The sequence below is a fragment of the Prenolepis imparis genome, unplaced genomic scaffold, assembly GCF_030444845.1.
Source record: "Prenolepis imparis isolate NDT839.2.m4 unplaced genomic scaffold, iyPreImpa1.0 SCAF_12, whole genome shotgun sequence".
Lineage (NCBI taxonomy): Eukaryota > Metazoa > Arthropoda > Insecta > Hymenoptera > Formicidae > Prenolepis > Prenolepis imparis.
In genome coordinates, this window is record NW_028141170.1 from 4,129,291 (window position 1) to 4,143,886 (window position 14,596).

The 14,596-nt window shown below is 35.6% G+C and overlaps 1 protein-coding gene across 1 annotated transcript in view; it reads left to right on the forward strand.

Moving 5' to 3' along the window:
• The first annotated feature begins 863 nt into the window (after positions 1-863).
• LOC145943947 (uncharacterized) overlaps positions 864-14,596 on the forward strand; it is a 136,924-nt gene continuing 123,191 nt past the window's right edge. Inside the window, exons 1-3 of the mRNA XM_083051866.1 lie at positions 864-885; positions 2,140-2,208; positions 2,602-2,641. Coding sequence (XP_082907992.1) covers positions 864-885; positions 2,140-2,208; positions 2,602-2,641 — 131 coding nt within the window. The remainder of the gene's footprint in view (positions 886-2,139; positions 2,209-2,601; positions 2,642-14,596) is intronic.

Consider the following 14,596-nt stretch of genomic DNA (forward strand, 5'->3'; position numbering starts at 1 on the left):
GCCGCCGCAACGTCTTCCGAAAGATTCTTTTTGCGCGCGCTTTCCGGCGTCTTGAGAGAACTTTACCTTATACCGTGTAACGTATCCCCGGTATACATATATCATCGAAACGATATACTTCTCCCCGTAGATCCTCGTAGATCCTCCGTGTCGCGTTGCACGTGATCCTTTTTTCTTCCCATCAAAATATTTTGCCAGAAAAATACGGATATTTCTGTAATAAATACTAATCAGATAATTTACACACAGAATTTTCCCTTAGAATTTACCCTGAACATCATGGTAATCGTGGGACAATATAATATGGAAAGACGTTTTTTAAAAAATTTCTTTGATTATTATTTATTACAATAAAAATATCTATTACAATAATAAAATATAAAATGTTTGATTAATTTTACTATGCAGTTTAGTAAAATTAATCAAACATATTTTATATTTTATTGTAATAGATATTATTTTTATTGTGATAAATATTAATAAGAGAAATTCTCATAAAATTCTTTCCATACCATATTGTCCCACGATTACCATGATTTTCAGGGTAAATTTTAAGAGGAAATTCTCTCAGTGCAGCAATGTAAGTTGAAAAATTTGGTTTTGAAAACAATCTTTCAGCATTATAGGGTAAAGGTGCCTATTATGAGATACTATTTACATTTTCTTAATTATTTCCAAAATATATGCAATTAGGAAAGTATTTATATACTGTTTTTAATCGTCATTTCATGTAATTTTAGGAATCCTACTTCAATAAGTTATATCTCGTTCGAATTTTAATATACATAGGTTTGTTTAAAGTAAGTCAGTTTTTGTATCGAAACCAAAATGTCTTCTAATAAGAGATACTAGCTGATCCTAATATGAGATACTGTCTCATATTAGGTAAACTTAGTTTCATTTTTATTAACACCAAAAATAAAAGACATATAGATAAAAATAAATGTTTTTATTATTACCAGTCTTAATTTTAAACCTTTTACAATGTTATATCTTCAGAACCAACAATAAAATTTAAAAATATAGCTTTAATTATATTATTTATTAGACTTATATTTATAAACTCTTGTATAAAAATGTCAAAAAATATGAAGGTAGGTACTTATACCTTAAATCAAACAAAAAACTATCCTTAGAAAAGAAAAATAATCTCATATTACGAGACCTTCGGTATCTCTTATTAAGAGCTTACTATTTGACCGAGATTCAACAAAAAACATTTTGTTTCACTTATAAAACACTATAATGTGCACTAGTATCATAAAATAGACTACATTAGCGACGAATTTATTAATATTTTACAACATTCAAAACAAATTTTATAAAATTTGACGTACCTTGAATCTAGTGCGGAAAAATATGTGATTTTGCTTCCGCGACAAATCAGCGTGTCCTCGCCTGTTCGCTGTCGGCGCACATTGATACGATTGGACCTGGTTTATCCGAGGAAGTAAGCGACGTAAGCGTCACACATTTCAAATGCACGGTGTCATTACTAAGACGCTATCTCATATTGGGAACCTATTTCATAATAGGCACCTTTACCCTAATTAAAAAACAAAAATTACAATAATTTTACAAGTTAAAATATGTTTTTTGTTGCTTTTCAAATGATCGATCCTCATACGTATGTGAGAAATTTGTTTATGAAAAAGTTCTGCAACTTTTTAAAAAATATATGCGCGAAAAGTTCACTCTTCATTTTTCTCATTTTGTGAAAATATTCACGGAATAAATAAAGAAATTGAATTATGTACGTGTGTGTGAAGCTAGCATATCATTTAATGGCAAATCATAAATGTTTGAGAGTCCTGCTTTATTTTTAATAGTTCTAGAATTCTTCATAGTTTAAACAAATAATTCTGGCGATTAAACCAAAGAAAATGCCTAAGGATAAACTGATACGCCAACTTCACGCAACATATCACTTTGTCCTACGACATATTTTCCTTATCAATAATTATAAGATTATAAAATTATTCTAATATATGTATGTATTTTATTTGTTACAGGTAGCATTGCGATACCAGTGCGATTCACGCGTCGTGTCGGGAGTGCCGTGTAAAGTTTAGCTCGTCGGGAGTGCCGTGTAAAGTATCGGGCGATCGTAATTATTCGTGTTTTCGCGAATGTCGTGAGTGCTACCATGGACCAAGAGAGGAGGAGGAGGCCCGGGGAGGCATCGGGCAACAGCGGGGCAACTGGAAGGTATACATCAATTTATAATATATTTAATTTTTTATTTCTGATAAAATTACTTGCTTTATTTCCACGGAATTTATTTTACATTATATACACTATTTTTATGCATATAAATATCTTAGAAACTTTATTTTAAATCCTTTCTTAAAATATTTATAATAAAATATATATGTATAATAATTGAGTTTTTTATATATAAAAATTTTTATATAGATATAATTATATTGCTTATTTATACAGAATTATTTATTAATAAATATTAATATTAATACTTAATAAATAATATTAATAAATAATTAAAATTTATACTTATATTTAAGATTTTTATATAAGAGACTTTTTTATATTTATTATTATATATACAAATGTATATACATAATTTGAATATTTTGTTTTCAGATCAATGTGCTGTGTACTACAACTTCGCTATTGCGTATCGGTGAGTGAAAAATGGTTTATTTTAATAACATTTCTATAGCGGTAATAGGGGTGTGTGAAGCGTCTCATTTCGTAAAAATTCATAAATAATTAAGAGTTCTGGCTTTATTTTCAATAGTTTTAGAGTTCTTGATAATTTAAACAAATAGCTCTGGCGATTAAACTATCAAGAACTCTAGAACTATTGAAAATAATCAGAATTCTCAATTATTTATGATCTTCCACGAAATGATATGCTAGCTTCACACACACGTTATGTATTTGATCGATTAACAAAATCCTTTTGAAAGTCGAAACCTTCCAATTTTCTATATGCAGCTACGTGCTCGTGCGTGTCGGAACGGCGTAAGTGATTGACGCGAAACGTTAAGATCATTTACAAATCCCCTCATCGACACTTATGCGCGCGGTGACGCATACGCATATATTTATGCACCCCTGTCCTTACATACATATATCGAAACCTCATACATACATCGGTCATATTAGCCGCAAAAGCGCAAACGTTTCAGCAGTGAGAAATAATGCTGACGTTTATTTAAAAGCATTTGTTTAAATTTTGCAATTAGGGCCGCCGATAAAAATTATAATCAAAGTGAGATTATTATTTTATACTTTTTCTTAATTTTTATCGTACTTGATATTTCTTACATTTTATTACGAAAAGTTATTTGATCATCTTAATATAATCACGAGCCTTTCCACCGCGATTTTCGAGAGTAATAACAAGACTCTGTGTATTCTCATCAATCGTCCGCGGCGAACTAATCAATCGAACATTCAATTTCAAAGCGCTACGTCAGCGAGACACACTTTCAAGCATATTGAAGCGGAATCCGCGGCCGAGATCGCCATTTACTTTAAGTCCTCTTTCCATATTTATCTCGATCTACTTCATTACGGCTACTTCGGGCGCTCCTTTTTCCATCTTCTTTTCCGCCGAGTGTCTTTCGGTTAGGATTACGACTCGCTCTCCCTAGCGAACGAATGGCCGCACGGTTATTAGGATCACCGCCGGCGCAGATTGCTTTTGCGCGAGCCCAGAATTTATGGACGGCGATGATAAAGTTCCGCGGAATCGTAATCGAATGTCTTTCACGACAATTCCGTTGGAAAAGTCCCCGATGTGACGACGACTGTAAATTCCTCGTCTCGTTGGATTGCGTTCTTCAACAGAAAGAAACTCATAAGATTGTTTTTTTTAATTCGACCGTCGATGATTTTGATTTGTCATTTTGAAATTTATATACTGTGCATGATTAATTCTTAATAATAATTTCAAATATAAATATATAATATTAAACGGTATTTTTGCTTAATACATTAATTACATCAACATATTAATCAATAATTAGGAATACAGGTAAATTTCGATTAAATATTAAGAATCTCGAAGAAAAATAGTACTGCGACATTACTATAATTCCTCGTTTTAACCTTTCAATTCCCAGCCGCTTAAATAAAAAGAGTTAAAAATCTATTCTTATACTATCTATTCCACAATATTTTAATTTAATTTCGGAGTTATTTTTAATTTCGGAAAAATTGCGAGAATTGACAAAATAGAGAACAACATTCTATATAAATTGTTATTGTTTTGAAGATATGTGATAATCAGTATTTAAAATATTTATATTTAAAAATATATCTTAATTTATAATAATTTATAGAATGACTAGAGAATACTCTAACGTAATATCAATTATTTATATAAGCTGTGATTTTGGAAACGCATATTGTACTTTGATACCTTTTAATTATTTTTTATCGGCCCGATAATTAAATATCTCGTTGTTTTTTTCTTTAAAATGAAGCAACATATAATCTCAGAATACATTGAAAAATATTGCAAGTATTTGCGCAGTAATGTGCAGGAATTCTCCCGTCCCCTGACGAGGCATACGCCCCGCGATTTAAGTCGTCAACTTTTATGGGGGTAGTTTTCGCGGAGACGGTCCGCGACAAGCCAGTATAAAAGGGGGTGGAAGCTTCCGGTGATATGGCGTCTTTTCGCGGAATATGGCGGCAACTGTATACAAGAGATAGCGACAATATTGAAACGACGAGGACGCTCTAAAGAAAACCGTGCAAATCCTGCTTCGCGTTCGTTGCAATGTCGGGTCGATGTCCTTTTCTATTCGATTTGATGCCGGTTATTTAACTATCACTTTTGCATAATTATAAATAGCGTTCCAAAGCACATCACAAATTAGATGATTTTTGTAATTACAAATTATTTAATCAATCTTTCATAATTTTTTTAGCGATAAAATAAAAAAAATATAATAAATTTACATTATAAAAAGTGAAAATTAGAAGTAAATTTTTTTTATATACAAAATCTCGCGATACGCGGAAATGATATCATAAGTTGGGTAAACATCCTTCTCGACGATTGAAGAGAAGGAGGGTTAATCTCTCAAGGGGCAGGGTTACCGCACTCGATGATCGTGGATTAACACGGGGATTGCGCTGAAGTGCGCCTTCCTTCGCAATCCGCTGATTGCATCTGGCATTTATGTCACGCTCTTGAGCGCCCGGCCGATATGCCCGGACAAATTGGAAATTGGTATTCAGTCCGTTGCTCGCTGCTGGACGGCCAGACGGATTTGCGAAGGAGCACCTTAGTTCCCGGATAACTGAGCAAGAGTGTTCGTACGTGGGTGCGGGCTGCGGAGTAAGCGACGTTAAAGTTGCTCAAATCGTTTCTCGACGATCGTCTAACGCCGGAAGACTGACGGGAAAGAAATAGAACGGGTCTTTCTGGGTCCATTACTGTATTACGACATGACTTAATTTTTTTTCAAAAAATACAATGTATAAGATAAAAAAATATGCGTAAAATGTTTGATAATAGATAAATGAATTGAATAATGAGTCAAATCCGATTATTATCAAATTGCTGTGCACGTATAAGATATAGGTACATTATTAATCCAATATATACATTAATAGAAAAATTTACAAAATTCTTGTGGAGATATAATACGTGAGAAAAAACAATTTGAGTAAAATGAGAATTATTGTATTAGAATCAGTTAGTTAAATTAATTTTAGGTAGAATTAAAAGTTGCGATATCGATAATTTGGACTCATTGGGCGACGCAGTGGAAAAACCCGCGTATGGTCGGCCAAGTAGAAATAATCGCCAACAGGATCCAGGATAATTTATGGTCGACCCAATTACGGTTTCTCTTCGTACGCATTGTTCGACATATTTGCAAAATGTAATTTATACGGGATTGTTTATTGCTCTTTAAGCGGAATATATGGTTATTAGGTATATTGAAAAATTTATACGTATAAAAGCATAAGTTAGAGACTCTTATTGATAACGTTCTTGAAACTTTTGTTTTGTTAAATTTTTATTTTGACTCATATTATTGATTATTGTATTTAGTCAAATATGTTATAATTATATTAGAAATTATTTGCATATAACGCTATTACGTTAAAAATACATAAGTATAATATTATTGAAGAATATATAATATTGTGGAATAGATAGTATAAAAATAGATTTAACTCTTTTTATTTAAGCGGTTATGGGAATTAAAGGGTTAAAACGAGGAACATTATAGTAATGTCGCGAAACAATCGGCGTTATGCATCTCGCGAAAATTATGACAGCACCTTGCAGTGAATTTTGCCAATGACTGTACCCTGATTTACTTCCAACCGATTCGCCAGAAAATCGAATTACCCCCGCGACGAGCACGCGGAGAAACCTCGAATTAAGAAACACTGAGACCTGCGGAAAATATCGACGCGATATAAATCAAGGCCTCCTAGAAACCTTCTTTTTCTCGTCCCTATTCCACATTCGTTATCGGCGGCGGTGATCGATAACCGTCGCGGCTCGTCTCGTGAAACGAACGAAATCTCGTTCGAAATTCTTCATTTCTCGGGCAATCGAAAGAACGACTTTAATGCTTGTTGCTGGCGATTTTGCGATCACGAAACGCATCACCGATCGCGATAGACGAGCACGTTAATAATCGTCGACCATCAACGTAGCTCTCGCGCTCAGCTTCCGTTCCCAGAGGCAATCGATACTTGAACGTCCACAGAAATTTTATGTTCCGGATAGGAGGAACATCTAAACAGTTAAAAACTTGGTTCGATTACCCATAAAGCGTCCTCGTTCAGCATTCTGTTTCCAAGGTACTTAGGTAGATTTTATTTCGCGTGCTTTACGATCACCGTACATCTCATCATCTCTTCACTTGCTTCAGGATGCGGAAATTTTCAAATGTAACGTGAAGGAAAAAACTTCCAAAGCCTATACCTATGTCACATATATACCAATAAATTATTTATTGTAAAAGTTATATTTGAAATATTATGTTAGTGATTGTTCTTTATATCTTTACGCAACATTAAATCGCAAATTTTCGCGATTGCTAAACTTGACGACTTTTTAAAACGTTCGATAATTTGAATCCTCGCGAACTTTAAAATCGACGTGATGCGGTCCTTCGATATTGCCAAAGTGACCCTTACCTCTTAGTGGGTTTAAAGAGCCAGGGCACTCTCACGGATGTGCCAAGTTAGGAGGAAGCACGGGGTGGCGTCCTTTAGAGAGATCCTGTGCTTAATGGCGCTGAATCACAGATTGCGCGCACCCCTAAATTTGAATTTATTATCAACCCTTGCCCGACGAAGTGCCGCGCGGCGGCGGATGGCGATCGTACGGACGAAAGAATAATTTCCCTTCGCTGCCAATCGGCCGCCTGCTCCGTCGGGCAGCTCCTGGAGCTCAAGCTTCTAAATGCCGAGATCATCGTTTTCTCATTGAGATGAAAGCGGACGTCTTTAATCGACTTCTCGGAGTTTTTCATAACGAAATCAGTTTTATGTTTGCGAACTTCAATCTTGCGTGTATACAATTTCGCGTACAATTTTTTTAAATTTTATCTTTAATATTTTTTTAAAAGATTCCGTCTTGGATCTTTTTTAAAAAATCTGTTTTATTTTCATTTGATATTACGCGTGTTTAATATAATAACACATTTATATAAGATGCACATATAATCTATGTATATATAATAGAATACTTTCTACTTGTAATTCTATACTAGCTACATTTCAAATAGCGATTTAAAAAATCAGTAAAAAAGATTTTGAAGAGAGACGAGGTTTTCAAAGTAAAAATACGTTTTCTAAAGTAAATATTGGTACGCACAAATGATCGGAGATAACATTTTTTTCAAGTTCCAACATCCGTGTATGTCGAAAAGTCAATCGATCGTTTATCTATCCTGATGCACCTCCATCCCGGACACGCAAACGATGGACGGCTAAATGAACACGCTAAATGAAACGACACTTAACGCGGTTGCCGAGCACGTTGCATATCCGCGAACGAGCCGTGTCAAATGAATGCACCCGCAGGCAGCGGCGAGTCGACCGGATGCGGTCTATCGTCGATCGCCGTTCCGTTCGATCGGTTCCGCGGTGCGTCGCGGAACGGCGACGGGGACGGGACCACGGGCTGATAAATCCGACGTGTGTATCGTTAGCGCGATAAATCAATTATAATATTCCACGGTTAGCTTGGGGTATATCGGTTATTAGTAAAACCCGTCGGCGTTACGGAAGGTGGCTCCCACATATATATCCATTGCGGCCGTGCTTCTCTCTATTACAAATTTCGCGTTTTCTCTCTCCTCTCCCATGCTTTCACGAAGAGAGAGAGGCGGTCCATCATCCGCATTCTCTTCTCTTCAGTGGCGCATCCAGATATTTTCAGACCTTAATATAATCTGAATACGTCTACTTGGTTCTGCAACAACAAAAGAATATTAGTTTAAAATAATAAATCTTTATGTTGTCTTAATCATACAAGAAACAAAAATTTACAGTAAAATAAGTACTTACAGTAAAAAATGCATCTTTGAAGAATGATTTAAAATATAAAATAATTATAATTATTTAAGGATAAAAACTTAATATACAATGTCATTTATATTATAATATTATTTAACGTTATTTTTATGAGAAACAGTATATTAATATTATATATATTATATAATATTTTTTTAATTAAATATATGTATAATAGTATTTAGCTCTTATTCGAAAATCCGATTTCTTATACGATTATATATGACTCACTATAAAACCTCTGCATATGTGAAACTCTAAATGTGTATCTATTGCGCCTAATAGATAATCCGCCACTGTTTCTCTCATCTCTCTTTCATCTCTCGTTTGTCTCGCTTTCTCTCAAACACATTTACCCTATCTCCATTCTTCTTCTCTCACTTCGATAAATACGCGCGATCAACCACCCCCCGCCCTAGCACCATCCGACAAACCTACGGATTCGCACTTCGGTAACGCCCGGCATTATTCACCCTTTATTGGATTTGCCGATTTTTCTCCCGCGAGTCGCAATGCACACGCGCGATGCACCGTGACGCCTCGGCAACGACCGCGAATCTGCAACAATGTAGCGGCACGGCCGATCGTTACGAAAAGCGCGGAGGCATAAATCCTTTGCGACCTTTTCCGCGGCGATGCGCAAAGCGGAAGGAGGCTGATAATGGTTTTCAGACTCGGGCCGCGGTTGATACGTCGCGACAGTCGCATTTCTCGTTTTCGAGAAATGTCTTCTGCCTCCGTCACCTGACATTTCTTATGTATACTTGCTGTTTCTGTACTTATCCTAATGTGCGAAATACTTTCCACAAAATAATCAATAATAAATTTTTATCATAATTATATTAATTATAAACTAATAAAGAACATATCGCGAAGAGGGATTTAATGCCAATTTTAAATATTAAGATTAAAGTGACTTAGATATATTAGCAATAATTTGTTAATTACCGAGAAATACCTTAAATCATTATGTTTTCTATAAATATGGAATTTTATCAATATTTGTCATAAGGCCATCTCAAGTTATAGCGGAATATCGGAATTTCTTAGACTAGATCTTCCGCGTGTTTTTAGCGATGATATAGGAAAGCAAAGAGGGTTGGTTCGGCACTTCCGACTTATTCGTCCAGATCTAAAGATTTGGAACGCACCGTGAATTCGCATTTGCATACTCTGTCGATTTCGCCGGTGTGGCTCCCGTTCTCCGCGACTCTTCTATACGGTCCACGACTTAGTTCTTTCCGCCGTCTCCGATGCAAATTACAATATTCCCGTGCCGTTCGTTCGGATACGAAAATATATGCGTCTTCCGATCAAAATAAGATACGCGCCCTTTTATCCTCTCGCGCCGCGGAACAAAGAAACTTTGCTTCGATCTCTCGCGCGTTCTTACACCTGTGCCATTTGTATGTATAATATTGTATTTTTTATTAGTCTTTTTATCAAAATTTAATTTTACGCATTATTTTTTTAAATTTTCATGTTTTTATATAAAAATAGAAATTTCTTAAATTTTTATAAGATATTGTTTTAAAGAAAAATTATTATATTATAGATATATATATTTATGTATATAAAATAATATATAGAGTCACAAGTTAAAAGGGGAAAAAAATGATATTTTATATTACTGCAAAGATGATTGCTTAATATATACATTTTTTTAAATATTTAAAATAATAGAATAAGAACAAGATTACTGTATTGAAAAAATACATTTAAAGGTTCTATATACCGAGCTATATACTTAATTTGACAGAACATTTTTAGATGCAACTTTATAAAAATAATTAATTGAAGCATAATATTTATCTATATCTTATTTATATAATATAATAGAAATTTATATATGTATTTCTTTCTCAAAATGGTAATTTTTCTCTTTGCACAGTCTCATCGTTACAATTTTCATAACTTCTTGTTGAATGCGATTGATATTGCAAGGAAGGCACGTGAGTCGTAGATTTAATGCAAGAGCTTGGGAATGTAAATCGGTCTAGCAGCCATTGAATCACGCGGTATGCACTGATGCGGACGCGCAAATCTTGGCGCGCTTTAAAAGATTAAAATTTTAGCCGGGCTCCCAAAAAAATCGCTCGTAGTTTGCAGCACGCTAGAGATCGCACCTCTCGTGCGTGCTCGCTTCTACAGAATAATGTTTCCCACGCGACCGATAGGGCGTATTCCCCAGGCGGAACCGCAACTTTTTTCCTATGGCAATATTTAGATAAACCTTGCTACGTGTCCCGACTAGAGAGCAGGTAGAAAAGATATGTTGTAAAACATTATATATTACTGCCTCCACCCATGGTCCTATTGGCCCGTGACCAACTTCATCTCGGAGTAAACATTCTCTCATGGGAGACCAATGTCGAGCAAGGCTGGACATAACGCACAATGCATAATAAAAAATATCACATTTTCATTACTTATTCCAACTACGTTTCCCAGCAATACTTTTAATTAATAGCTTCTCCAATTAGTAGTTTTTTTAAATTAGTGTAGTTTATTAATATTAATTATTAATGTCATACTTTTTATTATAATACAATTTCTTCTGCATTTTTTTTTAAATAGACTAGTATCATTTAATAAACACTTAACATTTTACTACCATTATTATTTTCGATTTACGTTATAAAAGTAAATATGCATAAATGTTATCTGCGAAACAAAGAGTCTCTAATTATTCTGATACCAAAATCGCGGTACTAATTCGCGATCGCAATCGCGAGACAAGAGCGCAAAAAATTTCCGCTTCTAACGCCGGTGACGAACGATCTAATTATTTTCAGACTTTCCTCATTAGTTGCTCCTCTTCTTTCGGTGGTCGATACAAATCGTTTCTTTTGTGCGCACCGCGGTGAGTTATCTAAATCGCGTCGAATATTTCCACGGTGGAGATCCGCCGGAGATTCTCACGACGACGATATTCACCGTTACATTCCCGTTAAAAAGCATCTCGCGTATCAATTTCACGGGACAACGCGGTGCATCGCGGGTAATCCGGCGTGGTGGATCGTCTTTTTGTTCCTGGACGCTTAATATTGCTTGTCCCGCCGTAATCTCCAACCCCCGACACCCTGTTACACCCTGCGCATCCCCTCCGCGGTCGCCCCCGCATTTCGCTCCACTACGTTCCGCCGCCCTTCACTTCCGCCTCTACCAGTAGCGTAGTCGGACTTTTCCTTTACCGGCAATCATTTTCGCTTCGTGAAAGGCTTGCATTTTCCGTCTATACACAGATGTGGAGAAATTGTAATTATAGAGCCGCGCATCAGCTTTCTATAATCAAAAGTCGGAGACCTAGAATAAATTTAATTATACATACTCAAATAGAATTCGTTTTTTGTTTTAAAAATTATGACAATTTCAAAAGATGTTGAATGAAATTCGACAAGAGTTTATAAGTGCGCAAGTGTTTTGAAATTATTTACGAATGTACGGGCGAGTTAGACGTGCGAAGCCTTAATGAGTTAGAAATACAAATACACAAGTTAATAGTTTTTACTTTTTTTCTCGCAAAAATGCCGCACTATGCGCGCCGTTTCGCAGCCAGCTCGTCAGAGCGCGGACCGCTACGATTCCGCGGTACTTAACGTAAGTACGCCGGGGAAGAGAGAGTTCGGTGAGGAGAGAAAATAAAGAAATCGCTCGCTCGCCCGGTCCATCCCTTTCGTCACCGCCGTCGTCTCACCCCTGTCCGCGCCACCTCGTGCTCCGTATCGCGGGACAATGTTATTTTACGGCGCGATGAGTTTGAGCCTCTTTCATCCGGCGACACGGTGGTCGTGGCGATGGCGATGGTTGTGGCGCAGTGGTTTCTAGCAAACCGCCACACCCTCGTGACTGCCTCCGCCTCTACCTCTGTCTCCCTTTATCTCGCTCTCTCTCTCTCATTCTCTTTCACCCCCTCTTGCAACGTGCAACGTTTAATCTGATCAAGCGCGGATTATATCGGACAGCACGCTGACGAGGAGGAAAAAAATCGTTGCAGCGCGACAAGAGACGATCTTGTGCGTCATGTTGAGCGTTTCCGGTATTGCAAAGTGCTGCTTCAACTGTAAACGATGATATAACATATTGCATTTATTTCTTCAAATTAATATTGCGTCTTGAATAAATTAGCGTCGATGTTAATGTTATAAATTATTATCATCACGCATTAAAAATTGGCAAAAACTTTACATTTCAAAAACCTTATTTCATAGAGAATTAACTTATAATATTTTAACAATGTTATATAATAAAATTGAGAAATTTAATACGTTTATTAAATAAAAAACTTTTCGCGAACTAAATTTCAGATACACCACTTGGCAACAAAATTATTCTTTAATTAATATCGTTTGAACTTTCATTAAAAATTTTATAAAATTTTATAACTCGAGATTTAATTATATTTACTTGTATTATCGACATTAAAATGATTAAAGAATCTACTATTAAACACATTGATATATGCAATAGTCAAATCATTTTATTGTTTTAAATTTTATTAGCTTTTTATATATTCATATATAGACAAGACAAGTCAATATATCATGATGTCAATGATTATGATATTGTACGAAATAAACGCGAGTTTTAGCGAAATCGGATGGCGTCCTTGCGATATCGCTTACGCGCAGTGTCAGGGAAATTGAAGAAGGATAGCGGGGTCCTGCTCCGTTTTATTAGATCAAACGGACTGTGACCAAGCTGTACGTTCTACTTGACTCGGTCACTCGGCTCCTGTCCGACCGAATAAACGTCGCCGTGTCTTATACCGCGCCAACTCCCTTTCCCCCTTGTTGCCACCCCTCGAGGGCACTTTTTTTACGTCATCGAGAGACCCGAGTGTCGTCCCGACAGCATTTTATCGCCCAACGTGCTCACCCGGCTTCTCAATTTCATTTTTCTCGCCCTCTTATTGTCGATTCGTTGATACGACCGGGCTACAATCGGATAGTCGAGCAAGTATACAGCTTGATTCGCTACTGGCTAAAGCTCTATGATAGAATCCCTATTTTGAGATGAAAATTCTTTAGAAGGAATGTGCAGATTGATAAGACACATTAGTAACTTTTGAATTTTATAGGCAATTAAACAATATATAATTAATATGTAGGAAATATATTTATCATAATGCGCGTTATCATAATATATATAAAATATTATGTTAGATAAATCTTGGATATTAGATAATTCTTAAAAAATTGACATTTCGACGGGGTCGTTTTATTCTAATTGAAATCTTGCAATTGTGTTTAAGACAACTATAAGCATAATAAATAAAATCGAACGATTCGATCGATTTGTTCGATCGCGAAGAACAGTGTGCGAATCACACTTAGGAGACGTAATAGCCATATATCGCACATCGTCTACGTCGCTTATTGCAACGACGACGATGGCGTTGACCGTAACTCGATTTTGCGTTCCATCTGAGACACTGAAAGTCCCTCCGGCCGTCCAGCCTGCCCGTCAATAAGGCAATTCGCTGACCCGAATTGGCCCTATTGCCCGGAGAAGAATGACTTTTGGGACGATATTTCACTCCGTGAGAAAATATTGAAGATGCCCTCGTGACGATGCTACAAAGAAGCGCTAAATGTAGCAATCTAATCCTCTTTCTACCGATAAAAAATCGAGTACGATTATTGAAACAGTTGGTTGAATAAGACAACGCAAAGATTTTTTAATAATGAAAGATATTATAAATTGATTAAATATGATATATTGATAAAATATAAAATTTTAAAAACATATAATGATAGTTATGCATTTCAAAAATATAGCTTTCATAATTAGATAGATTTTTTTATCATAGAAAAATAATTATACGCAAAAATAATTATATCTTTCTTTATTTTATACATATGTATATTGAGGAAATTATTTGGTGAATCTCTTCAATCCTACATTGATACCAAAGTTTAATATAAATGGAAGATTAAAATCAGCTAAAATCAAATTCGGCACTTGCTCAACCAAATCGTACTTTTCAGATCGTCGCGTCCAACTTCGTGCGATCAAATCGCATTAATTTTCAGGAGATGCTTCCAGTTCAGAATATTGCGGGGAGATT